The sequence below is a fragment of the Oncorhynchus masou genome, chromosome 12 (genome assembly GCF_036934945.1).
Source record: "Oncorhynchus masou masou isolate Uvic2021 chromosome 12, UVic_Omas_1.1, whole genome shotgun sequence".
Classification (NCBI taxonomy): domain Eukaryota; kingdom Metazoa; phylum Chordata; class Actinopteri; order Salmoniformes; family Salmonidae; genus Oncorhynchus; species Oncorhynchus masou.
Genome location: NC_088223.1, coordinates 77563811 through 77586672, shown reverse-complemented (window position 1 = coordinate 77586672; position 22862 = coordinate 77563811). Strand labels below are relative to the sequence as shown.

At 45.2% G+C, this 22862-nt stretch overlaps 1 protein-coding gene across 1 annotated transcript in view; it reads left to right on the top strand.

Annotated features, from left to right (window-relative positions):
- The window catches only part of LOC135550860 (unconventional myosin-VIIa-like), an 81792-nt gene that overhangs the window by 48761 nt on the left and 10169 nt on the right, over positions 1 to 22862 (top strand). Inside the window, exons 26-43 of the mRNA XM_064982036.1 lie at positions 6759 to 6938; positions 7921 to 8019; positions 8357 to 8484; positions 8807 to 8933; positions 9208 to 9327; positions 9713 to 9886; positions 10031 to 10258; positions 10578 to 10748; positions 11117 to 11234; positions 11380 to 11506; positions 13710 to 13879; positions 16412 to 16605; positions 17026 to 17150; positions 17379 to 17536; positions 17972 to 18125; positions 18239 to 18394; positions 19993 to 20098; positions 20255 to 20368. Of these exons, the coding sequence (XP_064838108.1) occupies positions 6759 to 6938; positions 7921 to 8019; positions 8357 to 8484; positions 8807 to 8933; positions 9208 to 9327; positions 9713 to 9886; positions 10031 to 10258; positions 10578 to 10748; positions 11117 to 11234; positions 11380 to 11506; positions 13710 to 13879; positions 16412 to 16605; positions 17026 to 17150; positions 17379 to 17536; positions 17972 to 18125; positions 18239 to 18394; positions 19993 to 20098; positions 20255 to 20368 (2649 nt within the window). The remainder of the gene's footprint in view (positions 1 to 6758; positions 6939 to 7920; positions 8020 to 8356; positions 8485 to 8806; positions 8934 to 9207; positions 9328 to 9712; positions 9887 to 10030; positions 10259 to 10577; positions 10749 to 11116; positions 11235 to 11379; positions 11507 to 13709; positions 13880 to 16411; positions 16606 to 17025; positions 17151 to 17378; positions 17537 to 17971; positions 18126 to 18238; positions 18395 to 19992; positions 20099 to 20254; positions 20369 to 22862) is intronic.

Here is a 22862-nt window from a genome sequence, read left to right as displayed (position 1 = left end):
CTCCTAGGCTTTTCTGACCTGTGGTCAGCTGAAACAATGGCCTAGCAACCATGGAACAATTCTCAATGTAGTGTTGATAGTATACTACCATACCAAGGAAAGAACAGATTTTGCTAGGGGACGGAATGACACCATCAGCTTCCATCATCTCACTCTCAGTCACATTTACAATGGTTTGAACCTTAGCACGGTCAGTGGCTACAAACTCCTGAGAAATTATGTGGCCCAAAAACTTAACAGACCTCCTCAAAAACTTGCACTTAGACGGAGACAGTTTAAGATTGTGCTCCTGCAACCGCTGAAAAACCATCTCAAGTCTCTGCAGACTCTCTTCCTCCGTCTTAGCAAAAACCATCAGATCATCCAAATAGCAAAGGAGACTTAGAAAGTTTTGGTCCCCAAAGATGGTCAGCATCATTCTCATAAAAGTAGCTGGGCTGTTGCAAAGGCCTTGAGGTAAACAATTGTACTCGTGCAGACCTAAAGGAGAGGAAAAGGCAGTGTATTTCTTATCCTCTTCATGCAGTGGCACATTGTAGTACCCTGAGGTCAAGTCCATTGTGCTGAAGAAGGCATTACCTCCCAGCGCAGCCAGTATATCAGCCTGATGAGGCAGGGGATGAGCATCCTTTACTGTGCGGGCGTTTAACACCTAAAGTCAGTACATAGACGCAAGTCCCCATTCTTTTTCCATACCAGCACCAATGGTGAGGCATACTCGCTGCTGGATTTTCTGACGATTTCCTTTTCCTCCATATCGTCCAGTGTTTCCCTGAGTTTTTGGTAATGAGCTGGAGAAAGCCTACGATAAGGTAATCGAAATGGGTGGTCATCAGTCAGCCGTATTGCGATGGCAGAACTCTTTTGCCTCTCCACAATCCAGGTTATGTCTCGAACACTGTATCATACTTCTCAATTAAACTGACAAGTTTGTCTTTCCAGAACTGTGAAACTGGACACTCCTCAACAGACAGGCCTTGAAGTCCAAGATTGCTCAGTGTACTGTTGTCATTAACTACACTGCCACCAACTGAACTCTTAGCTGTACGACTGCCATGTGAGCTGTCACATTGTACTTTTGCCACGTTCTGGTAAGCCACTTGCTGCTTGACATCATCAAAATCCTCCAATGCAATGCAAGGATACACATCTGCCACTTTAGCATTTCGTCTCAGGGTATCTGGCGAAGTTGTTGGATTCACAATCTTCATAGGGATCCATCCATCCCCCCACAGAGGCGTAACTACTCACCCTACTAATATGTTTCGATTCACACAACGAGATGTGTTGGGCTCGACAACAACAGTACTGCCCACAGAGAGTTTTGTCTTTGGGGGTAGGCGGCCCCACACCAGATGCTCACTCATGGGTTGGAACGTTACTGCTCTCTTCAACTTAATGGTGCCCACTTTATCTGGGATGGAGTCTCCTCTCCATCTCTCCAGATTTGATAGGAGACGCACGAACTGGCTGTCATCACACTGGCCAGAAGGACCTGGCGTACCCACCACCCGCCAGTAGCTGTCATCACACTGGCCATAAGGACCTGGCATACCCACCACCCGCCAGTAGCTGTCATCACACTGGCCAGAAGGACCTGGCGTACCCACCACCTGCCAGTAGCTGTCATCACACTGGCCAGAAGGACCTGGCGTACCCACCACCCGCCAGTTGCTGTCATCACACTGGCCAGAAGGACCTGGCGTACCCACCACCCACCAGTAGCTGTCATCACACTGGCCAGAAGGACCTGGCGTACCCACCACCCGCCAGTAGCTGTCATCACACTGGCCAGAAGGACCTGGCGTACCCACCACCCACCAGTAGCTGTCATCACACTGGCCAGAAGGACCTGGCGTACCCACCACCTGCCAGTAGCTGTCATCACACTGGCCAGAAGGACCTGGCGTACCCACCCCCGCCAGTAGCTGTCATCACACTGGCCAGAAGGACCTGGCGTACCCACCACCCGCCAGTAGCTGTCATCACACTGGCCAGAAGGACCTGGGTACCCACCACCCACCAGTAGCTGTCATCACACTGGCCAGAAGGACCTGGCGTACCCACCACCTGCCAGTAGCTGTCATCACACTGGCCAGAAGGACCTGGCGTACCCACCACCCGCCAGTAGCTGTCATCACACTGGCCAGAAGGACCTGGCGTACCCACCACCTGCCAGTAGCTGTCATCACACTGGCCAGAAGGACCTGGCGTACCCACCACCCGCCAGTAGCTGTCATCACACTGGCCAGAAGGACCTGGTGTACCCACCACCCGCCAGTAGCTGTCATCACACTGGCCAGAAGGACCTGGCGTACCCACCACCCGCCAGTAGCTGTCATCACACTGGCCAGAAGGACCTGGCGTACCCACCACCCGCCAGTAGCTGTCATCACACTGGCCAGAAGGACCTGGCGTACCCACCACCCGCCAGTAGCTGTCATCACACTGGCCAGAAGGACCTGGCGTACCCACCACCCGCCAGTAGCTGTCATCACACTGGCCAGAAGGACCTGGCGTACCCACCACCCGCCAGTAGCTGTCATTCGATTTGAACTGTCTAATCAGAGACTTCAACACGTTAGTGCCCACAATGAATTCATCAACCTGCCCATCTACAATAAGCACTGGGACTATATAACTAAAGCCATAAAGCTGTATTTTTAAGTCACTCATGCCCACTGGGCTAGTTTGCGTCCCACCACAACCCACCAGGATTATGTCTGAAGGAGCTAGAAAGTTCCCCTCTACCACTCCTGCCTCCCTCAACCGAGGTACAATATCTGTGCGCAGAGTAGTAGCCATGGACCCACTATCTAACATCCCCTTCAGTTCAGCTTTATCCTGTACTAGCACGGTGGTGTAAAACAAACTGTCATTCTGAGTAATTCTCATTGTGTTATGAAAAATGACTGTGTTGTTCTTGGGTACTGACTCAAAAAATAAGAATAAACAGATTGGATATCATCATCAGTGGAGGAACAATTAGACTGCCTCACATTGCCCTCCTCAGAATGGAGACTTTGTAGTTTTCCAGTCTGTCCACATCCAGTGCTCTGTCACTGCCCAGTCTCACTACAGTCAAAGCTCATGTGATCAGGAGAGAAACACTTGAAACACAGCTGGTGCATCTGACAGTGAGCTTTGGTCCAGTGATTAGTGCTTCCACAGACAGCGCACTCACGCTCACATTTGGGGAACTGTTTACGGGGCCCTCTGTTCACAGACTGAGTATTGCTGACAAGAGCCTTCTCTAACATACTCAAAACTTTCTTTAATGTCCCACCCTCAGATACAGATGGGGCCTGTTCTGGTTCATGGCCACATCGAGAAAAAGATGACACATTAGGTCTGCTCTCAGGATCCACTTCCTCCTGGGGGGAGTCAAAGACAGCAGCCAACTGCTGTGAAAGTTGTGTTCTACATGCTTTACGCTCCCTTAACAGTTCATCCAAATGATCCTGTACCTCACTGGCTGTCCAGTCACGAAGGGGTTTGCATTTCAACTCTTTATGTACAAACATGACTGCCAACTCTGAGCACTGATTGGACAAGGTTCTACCCTCACTTACAAGGTACTTCAGCTGCCTCTGCAGCTTTGTTAAGCCTAATCCAGAAATCTAGTGGACCATCATTAGCATATGGTTTCATTGAATAGAAATCAGCTAATGGCATACCTGAGCAGACAGTATCCCCAAAGTGTTGCTTGAGAACACTGAACACTGCCTTAACATCTGTGACAACAGGCTTGTTACGCATCCAGACTTTGGTCACATCCCGTGCCCTCCCCATGAGCCTAGACATCACCTCCCCAACATTCTCAGACCCAGTGTAACCCCTCTTCTCTAGGTAGACTCCCATCAGCTACTCCAGGACAGAGTACTTATCTGAGCCATTTTATTTTATTTTTTTACCTTTATTTAACTAGGCAAGTCAGTTAAGAACAAATTCTTATTTTCAATGACGGCCTAGGAACAGTGGGTTAACTGCCTGTTCAGGGGCAGAACGACAGATTTTGTACCTTGTCAGCTCGAGGGTTTGAACTTGCAACCTTCCGGCTACTAGTCCAATGCTCTAACCACTAGGCTACCCTGCCGCCCCAAGAGAAAGGTGGAGCACTAACCTCTGATTTCACAACCAGATTCAGTTTGGACGCATCAATAAAAGTTTACCCACATTGTTCAGGTAGGGGAAACTGCTGGGATTTGTGAGGGGGGAGGGCAGGAGAAAGACTTGAAGCCCCAGGCTGCAGTAAACTCGCTCTGATAGATTCTCCTATCTCTGAACCAATCTGCTTAATAAGGTCAATAAACTGACTCGGAGGTGTCCCATTATTACTGAGGACTGGGGATGATGGTACATCAAAAGCCAGATGTGGGATACCCTGGTCACGGCACCAGTTTGTAGCGTGGTTCATTCTTCGTTGTGTACTTTTAATTAGGATGCTGCCACAACTGAAGGTCTGCTAGTTGAATTATTTTTATTTGCCCTGCACACGAAGAGACAACACACATTATGTAACCCTTGGCGCAGTCCTAGTTCTCAGGCACCTTGCTAGCCGAAGGTCAGGCAAAAGAGCGCCAAAAGGAAATAACAGGTGCAGCGTGCACACATTCAATGTACAACAGCACACCATACAATACAAGTAAAATGATACAGAACATAATTCAGACAAAGTAAAAGACATACCTGTACACAAAGAGACAACACACATTATGTTAACCCTTGGCGCAGTCCTAGCTCTCAGGCACCTGCGCAAGCACATGGACACTCACTCAATCACTGTCCCAAGTACTCACAAGTTACAATAGATACCCTAGTTAGCGAGCTTTGTGAAACTTGTTAACATAAATCTTTATATTATCCACATTGTAACAAACTTCTGGTAGCATAACAGTACATTGTGTAACATTATGACGGTTTTATATTAAACCATTTCGGAGCCAAGGACAACATACCTTGCTAGCTGAAGGTCAGGCAAAAGAGAGCAATAAGGGGGTATGGAAATACAGATAACCCACGATGGGACAAACCAAAACATACAAAACTTTTACAATCACATGTATGTACAATATTGATATGAAAAAGTGTTTGTACACCAAACAAAAACATTAGCTATGCAGCTGTAATTAAATAAAAAAACACACTGAATTATTATTATTATTATTATCAAATTATTAACATCCCCTCTTGAACTGGCCTTCTTTGAATTGGTCCTTGTGTGCAACTTGGTGCATAATCTAGGGGAACAACATCACACTGCTACATACAGTATATACATATGAGATATGTAAACATTCTTGTAGTGCCATTATTAAAGTCACTAATGTTCCATTTATTAAAGTGGCCAATGATGGTTGTTTAACAATCTGTATATCACGGATGACTTGTGTGGTTGAATGCACTCATTTTTTGCACTCATGTACTCATTTCTTTTGTAATTGAGTAGCCAACCTAGACTACTGCTCAAATGTTGCTTTAGTAGTCTTACATGTTTCTCCTTGCATGTTGTTTTGTTGCAAGTTTTGATTTTTGGTTGTTCATTGTCAAGCTTCAAAAACCGAAGCCAGGCTGCAATATTTTAGTAGCCTAGCTAGGACTGTGGAATGTGTCTGTACACTTTCCCTCCACTGCGGGACACACGAAAGCAGTGCAATTGAAGTTGAATACACCGTTGCGAGCGCATCAGGCTGTAATTTCATAAAGTAAATGACTCAAATGTGGACTCATTTATACTCGCTTGTGTGTCCTATTCGGCCGGCAAGCCTTGTGTTTGACACATGTGCGCTAGCCTATTGGCCACGTTATGACTGACTGACTGATCATTATCCTTGCTAGTTTGATTGTACTGACATTCCTGGCCTTAGTTACAAGTCATCAATTCTTGTTCAACATATTGAGTCATTGAAACTGAAACAGTGCATCCAGAATGGATGCAGACAGCAAACAATGCACCAAGCCAGTTGTGATTTACAACCTGATAGCAATATTGTTTTAACTACCAAGAAATGTATTGGTGAATTATATTAATCATTCATTGAACTGCGTCCATCTATTCTGCCAACAATGCATTTCTGTATGTCATGGAATTTGAGTCAATATAACCTATTTTTAAAACCTCTTATAAAGTTGGTTTTGAAGCATAAATTAGGCTCCTGAGTTGAGCAGCGGTCTAAGGCACTGTATCTCAGTGCTAGAGGTGTCACTACAGACCCTGGTTCGATCCCGGGCTGTATCACAACCGGCAGTCCCATAGGGCGGCTCCCAATTGGCCCAGTGTCGTCCAGGTTAGGGGAGGGTTTGGCCGGGGTAGGCCATCATTGTAAAATAAGAATTTGTTCTTGACTGACTTGCCAAATTAAATAAAGGTTAAATAAAAAAATGGAAAGTTAAAACGTGTGACTTCCACTAAAGCTTCACATTTCGTCCCTCAATGGCCTTTTGATGAAGGCTGTTGATGAACGAAACGTCAAGCTTTTTTATATACTTCGCTTAAATAAAACTATTTGTTTTTAATGGCCAGCAAGTGTTGTGCATTTTCCTTTTCAAAGATGATTTGGCAGAAAAATAAAAACATACTAATTTAGGGGATATCAAATTGGTTTTTGGACAAGCATACTAATGTTAGCATGTGACCGCAGCGAAGGAAACAAAACCAAAGATTGCTGTCTGTTTTAGTCGAAAGACTGCTTACTAGGTAAGGAAATCAATATGTAATTTAGCAACTTGGGCAAACAACCCCCCCCCCCCTCCCTTAGGCCGCGCTGGCAGTGTGGGTCACAGTGCTGAGGTTCATGGGGGACCTGCCCGAGCCCAAGTACCACATCGCCATCATTGACGGCTCTGAGAAAATCCCTGTCATGACCAAGATCTACGAGACGCTGGGCAAGAGGACCTACAAGAGAGAACTACAGGAGCTCCAGACTGTGGAGGGAGAGGTGAGGGAAGGGTGAGAGGGAGGGGAGAGAGGAAGAAAGAGGTCCTACAAGAGAGAGCTGCAGGAGCTCCAGACTGTGGAGAGAGAGGTGAGGGAAGGGAGAGAGAGAGGAAGAAAGAGGTCCTACAAGAGTGCGCTGCAGGAGCTCCAGACTGTGGAGGGAGAGGTGAGGGGGAGCTCTGGAGTGACGCTTCCCGTAAGTACAGATCCAGGATCAACTTCCCCTCCCCCAAACCTTGGTGAGAGAGGGGAGTAGAGAGAAGGGAAGGGATAGAATGTAGGTGGGAAGAGCAGGGGAGAAAGGGAGGACCTGAGAGGATCTGGAGTTGAGGAGTAGTAAAGTGTGCTTTTTGAGGTATTCAGAGTAAAATGGGACAGAGAAGATGTGACTTGGAGGGAGAAAAGTGTGCTTTTTGAGGTATTCAGAGTAAAATGGGACAGAGAAGATGTGACTTGGAGGGAGAACGTAATAGGAAGTGTTTGAAGCCTAATTTATACAATAACACAAATACGCAACATAAGAACACAATTAGCCATGTAAAATGGCGTAGTTGTGTTGCTAATTGCATTCTTGTATTGTGTACTTGTGTAGAGTAAAATTAGGCCTAAATCAGTGTTTCTCAATCCTGGTCCTGGGGACCTATAGGTGTGTCCATTTTTGTTTTTGCCCTCGCACTCAGACACCTGATTCAACTTTCAACTATTGGAGTCAGGTACGTTAGTGCTACTGCAAAAAAAAAACTATGTACCCCTTTGTGTCCCCAGGACCAGGGTTTGAGAAACACTTGGCCTACGGGAGCGGTTAAGGAGATTAGAAGGAGGGTGTTGGTAAAATGTTTAGATTTTTTGTGTATGCCATCCAGGACACACAGACACACACAGACAGACAGACAGACAGACAGACAGACAGACAGACAGACAGACCAGACCAGACCAGACCAGACCACATAAAGCTCATCTACACCCCTCTCTCCCCCTTACAGAACAGCTCCATTGAAGGTGGTGGTGGGCAGAAGAAGAACAGTGTGAGACACAAGCTGGTCTCTCTCACCCTGAAGAGGAAGTCCAAAATCACTGAGGAGGTTTGTGTCTCATTATAGCGATCATCATAATATACAGTATATTATAATAATATATATCAGTTAGCGGCATCATGCTACCACCAACTGAGCCACACAATCCCAAAAATAGTTGGTTAGACCAACATTTGTCTTACTGCTTATGGATATGCCCATGCTAATATTTGACAGATTATATGGGTCATCTGATTTGTTATAGGAGTGTTCAGAATCTCTGGCCACCCCTGTAATTCAAACCCCGATGCCAACTCAGCATTTAACAATACCAATAACATACAGAATGGAAGGAATCACCAATGACATGACTGTTCCCTATTGGCCTCGACTCCTCCTCCTCTAGGTGACCCGGCGTTTGACTGACGGCGATTACAGCCTACAGGGGAACAGCATGCTGGAGGACCGTCCCACATCCAACCTGGAGAAGCTGCACTTCATCATTGGCAACGGCATCCTAAGGCCCGCCCTCAGGTGACCTACAACCCTTTGACTTATTCTACCAAATACTCAGAAAGATTCTTTCGCTTTCTCAATCTGTCCTCTCCATGCTCCCCTCCTTCATTTATGATCTGAGCTTCAATCATTTTGTTTTCACCCGTCACAAAAAACTATTTAAGTAATGTATTGGACTTGTATTCTCAGTGGTATGCTAGTTTGGATATGGGGACACTAAACATCATCAGTATGTGTCCTGGTTCTGACTTACTACTTATGGTCCGTGTGATTGGCTTGTGGTTTTTGCTGCTCATGATCTGATGGTGGCTGTGATTGGTTGGCTGTTGTCCTTCACCAGAGATGAGATCTACTGTCAGATCTGCAAGCAGCTGACCCAGAACCCGTCAAAGAGTAGCCATGCCCGTGGTTGGATCCTGCTCTCTCTCTGCGCTGGCTGCTTCGCTCCCTCTGAGAAGTTTGTCAAAGTAAGATCCTCATCTTTTTGATACACATGTGTGCAAACACATACACACATGCACACTTACACACACGCACATACACACACACTTACAAACACACATACACACACCACTCAAATCTGTCTTGGCCAATTTCTGTTGAATTCGAAGTGGATCCACTGAATATGCCCCAGAATGTCTCATTGATGTTAACTTTCCCCCCTGACACTCTCCCCCCTCGCTCTCCCTCTCTCTCTCCCCTTTCTCTCTCCCCACTCCACCCTTCCTTTCTTTCCTTCAGTATTTGCGTACATTCATGATCAGTGGTCCGCCAGGCTACGCTCCATACTGCGAGGAGAGGTTGAGGAGGACCTTTGTGAATCGCACCAGGACCCAGCCGCCATCTTGGCTCGAGCTGCAGGTACGAACAGATCTAGGATAATTGAACCATGGGGGAAGTTCTAAACCTGATTATTAGGGGCAAAACTGACCTTAAATCAGTGTCTAGGCCTCTAGGGGAAGATTATTTCCAGTCACGTGTCTGCCGTTATTCCTCTACCATCATATTCTGCTTTCGACTGCTATGACGTCTTGGCCCGAGACCTAAATCCAGATAATACCTTCGGGGAGGGGCACAGATTTTTTGTTAATCAAAATCAATTTGCATGCCAGAAAAAGGGCAGTTATTATCAGATATACAGTATAGGTCATTTTTATATACTTTCTATCTCGTATCTTCTATCTTAGACTTTCAAGTGTAGCCTGGAGTTGTTTTTTAATCCAAAATAATCATCCCTCGCTTTCAGGCCACTAAGTCGAAGAAGCCCATCATGTTACCAGTAACCTTCATGGATGGTACCACTAAGACCCTGCTGACCGACTCAGCCACCACGGCCAGCGAGCTGTGTAATGCCCTAGCAGACAAAATCAGCCTCCAAGACCGCTTCGGTTTCTCCCTCTACATCGCCCTGTTCGACAAGGTACTTGACTGGACCTCACACACACGTATGCATGCAGCCACGCATTCACTCACTCCCTCTCGCTCATTCATACATACACACACGGTCACAAACTTGTTTGAGAAGCTATCGAGCCCAATGTCAAATGTCGATCCATCCCCACAGGTATCCTCATTGGGGAGCAGCAGCGACCATGTGATGGATGCCGTGTCGCAGTGTGAGCAGTACGCCAAGGAACAGGGAGCCCAGGAGAGAAATGCCCCCTGGCGCCTGTTCTTCAGGAAAGAGATCTTCACTCCCTGGCACAATCCTGGCGAAGACAGCGTGGCCACTAACCTCATCTACCAGCAGACTGTCCGTGGGGTCAAGTTCGGCGAGTACCGCTGCGAGAGGGTTAGTGGGGCATAAGGGCAGAGGGATGAAGGCATGTATGAGGAGAGAGATTAACGTGGGGGTCAGATTTAGGGAATTTCAGAACTATAGTTATTTTTAGTCTCTTGGTCTATTTTCCACTAGTCCTCTCTCTGTGCTAGGTTGATGAATTACGTGAGATGGCGTTTTTATCTGATATTAATTTCATCCTGATGTACAATATGAAAGCACATTCATGCCTAATGTTATTGTAAAATATGAAAGTATTAAGGCTCCTTCCCCTTCTCTCCCACTCCATCTACCCACTCTCCCTCTCTCAATTTCCCTCTCTCTCGCTCAGGATGAGGATTTGGCGGAACTGGCATCTCAGCAGTACTACATAGACTACGGCTCTGGGATTCTCCAGGAGCGCCTCCTCAACCTCATCCCATCCTACATCCCTGACCGCGAAATCAGCTCTGCCAAGACCAATGACAAGTGGGCCCAGCTAGTTGTCGCCGCCCACAAAAAGGTAGGTGTACCCCAAGGATCAGTTTCAGCGCCTTTCACTTTCGGAGCCAAAATCAGTCTCGACTCTCGTGCTCTTTGTCCTATGAACTATTTATCATTATATTCAGGGATGTAGTGGAGGATAAACATGCATAAATACTGTTTCCACAGCTTTTTCTTTAGTAAATAGCATTTAAGCATCTACTGAGCCAAATTATAGTTTCTGAATTAGCTTTTATGTTAACCATCCACCCGTCATCTCAATCGGCATTCAGTGTTTATCCAACGTTGTTTTTTACCACTACAACTTGACTATATTGTCTTATGAACAGTACACACCCTCACACACACAGTTCTCAAACAGTCTCGCTAACCCCTCCACTCCCCCAGGGAGTCTACACCCAGAAGAGGTTGGACCCTCAGAGGGTGAAGGAAGACGTGGTTGACTTTGCTCGTTTCAAGTGGCCTTTACTCTTCTCACGCTTCTACGAGGCCTTCAAATTTTCAGGTAAGTCTACTGTTGATATTTATGGCCAATGTACTGCAATGGATGTAACACTAATGATATTTCTGAGGAAGACCTGTTTCGTATCAATAATATCATGACTAAATGTAGGTTGAAATTACCTCTAAGTCACTTCTGAACCCGTTAGGGCCCAGCCTGCCTAAGAATGACGTCATTGTGGCGGTGAACTGGACCGGGGTCTATTTTGTGGATGAGCAGGAGCAGGTCCTTTTGGAACTCTCTTTCCCAGAGATCACTAATGTGTCCAGTAGCAGGTAATGCTGCTACGATTCCTCTCTCCCAATAGACTGTAGTCATTATTTGTCAATTATAATTAGATATGTTTTCATTCACTTGGTTGTTCATTGATATCTTGTAATTATTTAAAACATAATTCAATACTTTTTATAGTTTTTCCACAGTTGTAATGTACACAGAAACTGAATATATATATTTATTTATTTATTGTGGCAGACCAGGGGGTTTCATCTAGATGTTTACACAGATCAGACATTGACACACCTCAGTTAAGGGTGTTTATTTAAAACAATAAAGAAAAAAGAAACAGGTCTCCTCCAGGAGACCTCTTCTGGGTTACCGCCTTCTGGGCTCCGGGGAATGCTGTCTCCTCTGGGGTAGAACGCCGAGCCCCTCAATTATAGCAGACTGTGAGTAAGTCTATCTGGTAGCAACCTCTCACTACCTACAACCCTCCTCTGGTTGTTCACCAGGTGCGGTGGGTTCCGGCACCCCTCGGACCCTAACTCCGGGTCCGTAGACACGGGGTTGGCAACCGCTTGCTTCCGGGCCGCATGCGACGGTCTGTTCCCGCTCTCGAAGTCACCGGCAATTGTACAAGCGTTACCACACTCCTGGAATCCAACAGAGTGTGGGGGTTGTGACCAACGACTTTCACCGGGACCATGGGTGCTCGTCGTTCGCTGTGGGCCCAACAGAAGATGACATAGTTTACTCCTGCGCCCAGCTCATCTTCTGGACCAGCTGATGGCATCAACTCTTCTCAACCCGGGCAACTCCATGTGAGGTGTCCCCGGGGGCCACACTCAAATCACCTCCTTTGGTCTCCGTCCACCTAAGGTTGTCTGCAGCGGGTGGACTCTGCCTCGGCTGTCTCTCCGTGGGTCTGCAGTCCTTTAGCCCGGCTGACTGTCAGATTGGGGAGTACGTGGTGGGGTTGTCCTTTCGTCCCCACTGACGGCTCTCGGACTCGGCCTGCGTCCCCTTCAGCAGGGCCTCAATATTCTGGTGCATCTCCATGGCTCCCAAGAGGTCGTCCAAGGTCTGGGCATACATAGGCTTGCCGCCCTCTTCATGTCGTGAGGTAGCGCCCGTAAGAAGCGATCCATGACCACTTTGTCAATAACGGGGAGGGTGGCTACATTTGTTAGGAGCCATGCCCGGGTGATGCACAGTAGGTCGCTCATCTGGGCTCGGGGGGAAGCTTCAGCCACGAACCTCCAGTCATGGACCAGTTGGGCCCGATGGGCCAGGCTGTACCCGTAGCGGCTGAGTACCTCCCTCTTGAGACAGTCGGAGTTAGCCGCCTGTTCGGTGTTGAGGTCATAATATGCCTTTTGAGCATCTCCAGACAGGAACGGGGCCAGCAGACTTGCGAACTTCACCTTGGGCAATCTTTCCCGGAGTGGTGTCCGTTCGTGCAGAAGTAGGTCTCGATGTCGTCACCCTCCATTAGCTTGATGCGACTCAGTCTGCGTTTCTCCTCGCAGCTTGCGTACATTCTTTAGATGCTGTCCTTCCAATGTTGGTTCCTGAATGTCCTGTTGTGCTTGTTGGGCCCAAACAAACTGAGCTATTAACTCATCCATGCTGATACTGCGTAAACGTCAACCCTGGTCTGACCACATTGTCAGATTGCCCACATTCTCCACCACTTGTGGAAGACCAAGGGGTTTGATCTAGACATTTACACAGATCCGACACGGAGACAAGTGTGATACCTCAGTTTCAAGGGTGTTTATTTAAAACAACAAATAAAAAGAAAAGAAAAGAAACAGGTCTCCTCTAGGAGACCTCTTCCGGGTTACCGCCTTCTGGGCTCCGGGGAATGCTGTCTCCTCTGGGGTGGAACACTGAGCCCCTCGGTTCTAGCAGACCGTGAGGACCTCTATCCGGTAGCAACCTCTTATGACCTACAACCCTCCCGTGTGTTGCCCTCCGGGCAGCTTTATGGGCCCCGTACAGCTGGTGAGCAATCAGCCCTTGATTACTCACCAGCCTCAATCAGCCCCAATTAGTCCTGGCTGGAGGACCCGTTGAGACCTGGCACGTCCAGCAGAGTGAGCCACCGCCACGTGATGAGTCTCCCCCTGGTGGCTTGTCCGCGGTACGCCACAATATATACAGATGTAAAGACCTAAATAAGATATAAAATATATATAAAATTATATTTTAATTGTGACATTGTTTTGATATTGTAAGAATCATTTCCCTTGACAGAGGTGGTAAGCTCCAGGGCCAGAGCTTCTCGCTGGCCACCATCAAAGGAGACGAGTACACGTTCACCTCCAATAATGCCGAGGACATACGCGACCTCGTCGTGACCTTCCTGGAGGGCCTCAGGAAGAGGTCAAAGTTTGTGGTGGCGCTGCTGGACTGCCCCAACCCCGGTAAGTAACCTACTGGCTCTTATTAACTTTGTTTTATTAGGTGAATGAACAGGGGCAATGCACATTGGTCCACATTGGCAACACTTTTCAATTAAGAACAGGTAATGTCTTCCAAGTATGGTAAATGACTGTGATCTTGTAGGTGTTTTCTTATACAGAACACCATATGAGAAGCAACTCTGTGTCATTTTTTATAATGTATGTCTCTTTTTCAAAGAAAAAATGACTCCATTTCATGTTTTATCTTCTAAACCACAGCAGTGAAAAAAGCTATATTAATTGTGTGTTGATATTGATGTTTTAGGGTAGAATCTGCTCTAACCCACTGTATTTTTATATATATACAGTACCAGTCAAAAGTTTTAGAACACCTACTAATTCAAAGGCTTTTCTTTATTTTTACTATTTTCTACATTGTAGAGTAAAAGTGAAGACATCAAAACTATGAAATAACACATATGAAATCATGTAGTAACCAAAAAAGTGTTAAACGATTCTTCAAAGTAGCCACTCTTTGCCTTGATGACAGCTTTGCACACTCTTTGCATTCTCTCAACCAGCTTCATGAGGTAACCTGGAATTCATTTCAATTAACAGGTGTGTCTTCTTAAAAGTTCAATTGTGGAACTTCTTTCCTTCTAAATGCGTTTGAGCTAATCAGTTGTGTTGTGACAAGGTAGGGGGTATAACAGAAGATAGCGCTATTTGGTAAAAGACCACGTCAATATTATGGCAAGAACCGCTTAAATAAGCAAAGAGAAATGACAGTCCATCCTTATTTAAGACATGAAGGTCAATCAATATGGAAAATGCCAAGAACTTTGAAGGTTTCTTCAAGTGCAGTTGCAATAACAATCAAGCGCTATGATGAAACTGGCTCTCATGAGGACCGCCACAGGAAAGGAAGACCCAGAATTACCTCTGCTGCAGAGTTCATTAGATTTACCAGCCTCAGAAATTGCAGTCCAAATTAATGCTTCACGGTTTTTTTGTCTGGAGTCCAAATTAGAGATTTTTGGTTCCAACCGCCGTGTCTTTGTGAGATGTGGTGTGGGTGAACGGATGATTGCCGCATGTGTATTTCCCACCGTAAAGCATGGAGGAGGAAGTGTTATGGGGTGGGGGTGCTTTGCTGGTGACACCGTCTGTGATTTATTTAGAATTCAAGGCACACTTAACCAGCATGGCTACCACAGCATTCTGTAGCGACACGCCATCCCATTTGGTTTGGGCTTAGTGGGACTATAATTGTTGAGTTGATGAGTTGGACCGCAGAGTGAAGGAAAACCCGCCAACAAGTGCTCAGCATATGTGGGAAATCCTTCAAGACAGTTGGAAAAGCATTTCAGGTGAAGCTGGTTGAGAGAATGCCAAGAGTGTGCAAAGCTGTCATCAAGGCCTCTGGTGGCTATTTGAAGAATCTCAAATATAAAATATATTTTGATTTGTTTAACACTTTTTGGTTACTACACGATTCCATATGTTATTTCATAGTTTTGATGTCTTCTCAAAATAAAGAAAAACCCTTGAATGAGTAGGTGTTCTAAAACCTTTGACCAGTAATGTATATATATTTTGTATTCTTTTTTTTATTTTACCCCCTTTTTCTCCCCAATTTCGATCTTGTCTCATCACTGCAACTCTCCAATGGGCTCGGAAGGCAAAGGTCGAGTCATGTGTCCTCCAAAACTTGACCCGTAAAACCATGCTTCTTAACACCCACCCGCTTAACCTAGAAGCCAGCTGCATAAATGTGTCGAAGGAAACACCGTTCACCTGACGACCGAGGTCAGCCTGCAGGCGCCCAGCCTGCCACAAGGAGTCGCTAGAACACGATGAGCCAAGTAAAGCCTCCCGGCCAAACGCTCCCCTGACCCGGGTGATGCTGGGCCAATTGTGCGCCACCCTATGGGATTCCCGGGTCTGAAGTGATGCCTCGAGCACCGCAAGGCAATGCCTTAGACTGCTGTGCCACTTGGGAGGCCCAAACCTGCTATGTTTTACCATTTAATGGACTGTTTTGAACTTTGGAATTGGCTTATTGACCATTTTATACAACAGTTGCGTTTTATTCTGAATGCTGATTGGTTAAAACCGCATTCCAGCCGCTGTCTATTCCACAAGTTACCACTGGCTAAATCTATTTACTCTGTTCCATCTGACTGCGCAATCCACTGTCTCATCAGCCCAGCCAGAAAATGTCTAAACTTGATCTCCACTATAAAAACCATCTAGACATTACCTCACATTTCTTTTAAACTAAGATTTAGTTTTAAACAGCAGAGATTTGTAGAATCTTTGCTGTCTGTCTGTCTCTCTGACTTTTGTAACATTGTTTCAGTATTCAAATTCGATCTCAAGCTGTCCCCTAGTAATGAATGTGTGTCTTGCATTTACCATTGTAGATAAATCTAACTTTTATAACTCCTGCACATGCGATACCTCCTTAAGTTGTATTTACCAACCACCACACATGACGTTCCATCACAGGAGACATTAAGGTACATTGAATTGAATGTTGTGTTCCTGTAGCGGGCGGCGAGGACTCCACCTTCCTCAGTTTTTCCAAGGGCGACCTGATCCTATTGGACGAGCACTGTGGCGAGCAGGTCATGACCTCGGGGTGGGCCCACGGGGTCAATGACAGGACCAAGCAACAGGGGGACTTCCCAGCCGACTGCGTCTACGTCCTGCCCACCGTAACCCGGCCGCAGTATGACATCGTGGTGAGTGACCTCATAGGGTTACAAAATTCTCTGTACATTTCCAATGTTCCAGGATCTTTTAGAAACTACGGTCATTAATGGGTAATTTTGGAAATCTATGGAATCTTGAAGAATTTATACCACAGTATGACAATATGGTGGTGGTGATGATGTTGATGATGTCCTCAGGCATTCATGCTTCATACTGTCTTTACTGCTCTCATTCTGTAGTTTACTAAAGTTATTTTTTTGTGACTGTATGTCTTTCTTTCTCTCTCCCAACTTGTCTCTTTCATCCTCTCTACTCCCTTCCGTCTCCATTTCCCCTCCCTTCTCTCTCTATCTCACTCTCTCGTTTTCTTCCTTCGCGCTCTCTCATTCTCCTACTTCCTTACCTCTACAACTCCCTCCCTCCATCTCCAACCCCCCCCTCTCTGCTAGGCTCTGGTGACTATGACTCCAGACCAGAGAAGAGAGTCCATAAACCTGTCCCAGCTGGCTCTTGCTGAGAGTGAGGACAAGGTCAAGCCCTACACCCTAGAGGAGTTCTCCTATGATTACTTTAGGTAGCCACTCACTCACTCACTCACTCACTCACTCACTCACACACACACACACACACACACACACACACACACACACACACACACACACACACACACACACACACACACACACACACACACACACACACACACACACACACACACATTCTGTTCCACTCATCCCTCTCTGTTCCCTTCATCCATCTTTCCACCTCCCTTCTTCCTATCCACCCCTACTCCACCATCCAGATCCCCTCCCAAGAGCACTCTGAGCAGGGTAATGATCACTAAGGGCCGTGGGAAGGAGCGTCTGTGGTGCTGCGCCAGGGAGCCCCTCAAACAGCCCCTACTGAAGAAGGTGCTGGCCCACGAGGAGCTCTCCCAGGAGGCTCAACTGGCCTTCATCGATATCTTTACTGTCTTGCAGCCATTGTGTATCAATGACTTTTTCACGCTTCATGTCCAAATAATCTTAAAGTAACTTTATTTTGAACACTGTAGGATGATTTAAACATGAAATGCGAAATATGCTAATATCAGGGATATGAACTTGCATAGATTTTTTTACAAAAATGCTAAATAGTTAGCATTTGGAGATAGTGGCCGGGTAAACTAAAACAAAGCATGGACTGCTGTCTTACGTTAGCCATAGATTACTTATGGGTAAGGAAACTATTGTGTAATTTGGGTAAACAATCACTTTAAATATGATGCAAACTTCAACATGTCAAATTTAGCATTATGTATATTATGTTGTACTGCATCATAGAATTATGTCTGTGTTTAACGTGCGTAGTCTTGAGGTCAATGTCTGGTCATGGTCCTTGACCACTCCCCTGCACCCTTGTTGAAGTATATGGGTGACTACCCGTCCAAGCGAGCGCGTTCGGTCAACGAGCTGACCGACCAAATCTTTGAGGGGGCGCTGAAGGCAGAGCCACTCAAAGATGAGATCTACTGTCAGATCCTCAAACAGCTCACTGAGAATCAAATCAAGTATGTCTGAGACTACAGTCGACATACACATCTACATTCCCAGGGAAGTTGTGGTCATATGGGGATTGACCATGTTGTGCTGTGTGTTTGCGATTTTGTGTGTGTGTGTGTAGGTACAGCGAGGAGAAGGGCTGGGAGCTGCTGTGGCTGTGTGCAGGTCTGTTCCCCCCCAGTAACATTCTGCTACCCCACGTCCAGAAGTTCCTCCAGGCCAAGAAGCACCACCCCCTCGCCCCTGACTGCATGCAGAGACTCCAGAAGGCATTGCGGTAGGGCTAACCCACTTGTAAAGGGTATTTACTTGAAGTGTTCCAACATTACGTGTTTAACCATTTGGGTATAATTATTTTTGCCATTTACAGTGGGGCAAAAAAGTATTTAGTCAGCCACCAATTGTGCATGTTCTCCCACTTAAAAAGTTGAGAGAGGCCTGTAATTTTCATCATAGGTACACTTCAACTATGACAGACAAAATGAGGAAAAAAAATCCCAAAAATCACATTGTAGGATTTTTAATGAATTTATTTGCAAATTATGGTGGAAAATAAGTATTTGGTCAATAACAAAAGTTTATCTCAATACTTTGTTATATACCCTTTGTTGGCAATGACAGAGGTCAAACATTTTCTGTAAGTCTTCACAAGGTTTTCACACACTGTTGCTGGTATTTTGGCCCATTCCTCCATGCAGATCTCCTCTAGAGCAGTGATGTTTTGGGGCTGTTGCTGGGCAACACAGACTTTCAACTCCCTCCAAAGATTTTCTATGGAGTTGAGATCTGGAGACTGGTTAGGCCACTCCAGGACCTTGAAATGCTTCTTACGAAGCCACTGCTTCATTGCCCAGGCGGTGTGTTTGGGATCATTGTCATGCTGAAAGACCCAGTCACGTTTCATCTTCAATGCCCTTGCTGATGGTAGGCTTTGGTACTTTGGTTCCAGCTCTCTGCAGGTCATTCACTAGGTCCCCCCGTGTGGTTCTGGGATTTTTGCTCACTGTTCTTGTTATCATTTTGACCCCACGGGGTGAGATCTTGCATGGAGCCCCAGATCGAGGGAGATTATCAGTGGTCTTGTATGTCTTCCATTTCCTAATAATTGCTCCCACAGTTGATTTCTTCAAAACAAGCTGCTTACCGATTGCAGATTCAGTCTTCCCAGCCTCGTGCAGGTCTACAATTTTGTTTCTGGTGTCCTTTGACAGCTCTTTGGTCTTGGCCATAGTGGAGTTTGGAGTGTGACTGTTTGAGGTTGTGGACAGGTGTCTTTTATACTGATAACAAGTTCAAACAGGTGCCATTAATACAGGTAATGAGTGGAGGACAGAGGAGCCTCTTAAAGAAGAAGTTACAGGTCTGTGAGAGCCAGAAATCTTGCTTGTTTGTAGGTGACCAAATACTTATTTTCCACCATAATTTGCAAATAAATTCATTAAAAATCCTACAATGTGATTTTTCTCATTTTGTCTGTCATAGTTGAAGTGTACCTATGGTGAAAATTACAGGCCTCATCTTTTTAAGTGGGAGAACCTGCACAATTCGTGGCTGACTAAATACTTTTTTGCCCCACTGTATAAGAGTTTCTCAGCCATGTAAACAGAAAGAAAAAATGCTGACATATTTAGGCAATAGGGCTGAATCCTAATTTGAGATCCATGCCAGATTTAGGCAAACGTTTGAGTTACTTGTGTGGATTCAGCTCCTAACTAGAGATCCACTCTAGATCCATGCCTCCTTACTCATATTCCTTCCTTTGTCTATCTCTTGTCTTCCCCTGGGTGAAATAACAGTCCAACAGTAAATGTAGTATGATGTACTACAGTACCCATAATGTTCTGTACCCATAATGCTCTCTCCTTACTAATACAGTAATGGATCCAGGAAGTACCCACCTCACCTGGTGGAGGTGGAGGCCATCCAGCACAAGACCACACAAATCTTTCACAAAGTGTACTTCCCCGATGACACAGACGAGGTGAGAGGTCATTACAAAGTAGCAATGGCTCGTTGAGGCCCAAAACGTTGAGTAAAAGGGACAAAAACAGCACACACGCTGACTTATTAAAATCTGGAACATTTTGTGTGGTCACTTTATTGCAAATTGTGTAAATATGACAGTTTTCACCCACAGGCTTTCGAAGTGGAGTCGAGTACCAAGGCCAAAGATTTCTGTCTGAACATCTCAGGAAGACTACTCCTCAAGTCCTCCGAGGGCTTCAGCCTGTTTGTCAAGATCACTGACAAGGTACAGTACACTACTAGGATATGGTTTCAATGAGGTCATTAGGACATGTTTTGTGACGTCATGGTCAAGTTGTATACTGGTTGTTAAAGGATGTCTTTTAAACATGACATATTAAACTGGTTGTAATCTGCTTATATGACCAGATAACAACCAAAATATGACATATTTCCCTGAATTGTTTGTGACTTCATGAAAAAAGACTTCACCTGGTTGTAATCCGATCGTATCTGGTTGTATGATGTCTCTGAGAAAAGTACAATTTTACACACAAATAGTGGTACCCATAAGTACTCATTTCTGATGAAAAAACACAAATGTGAAAAATTGGTGGATATACAGATGTAGGATGTTAATTTCAGCCAGTTTGCGACAGCAGGAAAATAATCCTGCAGCAACAGGAAATGTAAATTATTAGGGAAAATCAAGTCTGAAATTTCAAAGTGGAAATTACAAATCAAATCAAATGTATTTATGAGGTCCTTTTTACATCCGCCGATGTCACAAAGTGCTATGCAGAAACCCAGCCTAAAACCCCAAACATCAAGCAATGCAGATGTAAAGGAACGGTGACTAGGAAAAACTCCCTAGAAAGGCAGGAACCTAGGAAGAGACTTAGAGAGGAATCAGGCTCTGAGGGGTGGCCAGTCCTCTTCTGGCTGTGCCGGGTGGAGATTATAACAGTACATGGCCAAGATGTTCAAACGTTCATAATAATAATAATCACAGTGGTTGTAGAGGGTGCAACAGGTCAGCACCACTTTAAATTGAATCCGCTTGGTCTGGGCATCTCTCATAGGGAGGAGCGTATGTGGTACTATTATGTTCGTTACCTCCATGTCCCCCCCATACGTCCTTTAGGCCCTTACAAGTTCCATTAAATGCACCTATAAGGTGGCTATATATAAGCCCTGTAGTATGTGGTAATTTGCATAGGATTTCTATCTTAATGCTTATATCGGAATGTCCTGGGAATTTGTTGTTGTTTAATCCTACCTTAAGCAAACAATCTATAAGATGGAGATACATCCAAAAGTCTTGTTTCTGTAAATTATACTTGGACCTTAACTCTTCATAAGAGGTAGAAGTTTTTTCTTGATAGAGACAACCAATGTTCTTTTTTCCCCTTTCCATACCAATCTTTCCAGAAAGCCATGTGTCCCCCTATTATCAATTTAGGGTTGTTCCATAACGAAGCATAGCTTATCAAGAAAGGTGAAGGTCTTGCTCTCTCTCATGAATCTGGCTCCATAGATTTTTAGTATGGGACATTATTGGATCCTGGAGTCCCACCTTTTGTTGACTCAAATAATCTGATGCTCTGAATGGGGCATTAAATTCCTCTTCCATGTCCATCCCAGCTCTTAAACTGGAGATGGATTTTGTTCAATAGTGGGTCTATATTTTCAGAAATCATGTTCTCTAGACCAGGATGTAACGCCATCCCCGGGTACCTCGTGTTTTTAGGGACCCATTGAAACCTCCAGCTGAGGAGGTAATTTCTCAGACAATGTTTTGATAGAGGCATTACTTCAGATTTGGTCCAGTTGACTTTATAGCTCGATATCTCTGAGAATGCATTTACAAGGTCCATTAAAGGCAGTATGGAGAGTTGGGGGTCTGATATTAATAGTAATATGTTGTCTGCATAATGCAGTAGTTTATTCTCCCATATTAATCCCTTTGATTGACTGATGCAGTCTAATGGCTTCGGCTAATGGTTCTAATTCTATAATAAATAGGAGGGGCGAGAGACAGTCACCTTGTTTCGTCCCTCGTCCTACAGAAAATGGAGATGATCGTCATCCGTTAGTGACTACTATGGATTTGGGGTCGTTGTACAGAAGTTTAATAATATTCTGAAAGCCCTGTCCAAAACCAAATGTATTTATAGTATAATGCAGGTAGTCCCAGCCCACCCTATCAAATGCTTTCTCTGCGTCTAGGGATAAGGCTGCCACTGAAGTATCCAAATCGATCAATTCCTCCAAACTAATAGGGCTGTCGAGCCAGTTCCTGTCTTCCTCTGCTTGTTTAGGAAGGTTCAGATTCTGAAAGAATGAAGTAGAAAGTTCCTGATAGAAGTCTCAAAATATATTGTTTATTTCTTTATGATTGGCAATCACCTTGCCTGTCTTATTTCTGATTCCACCTACACCTTAAGGTCTGTTTCAATTTTAACAATTTTCTGTTTATCTAATTTCTTAATAGTAGCTGATTGTTGTATCATTACTCCGCGTATGTAATCTTTAAAAGCTTCCCAGACATGTACCGGTTTCACACTATTGTTTGTTTCAAAGAATATTGTAATGTGTGTTTTAAGGAATTATTCTCATATTCCAACAGTCAGAACATTGGGTGCATGATCTGTCATAGCTATCGTGCCCACATTGCGAGCACCCACTTTATCTATGAGAGAGTGTGAGATCAGAGTGTAGTCAATGCGTGAATAAACAGTGTGCCTATTTGAGAAAAATGTGTAATCGCAAGCGGTTCG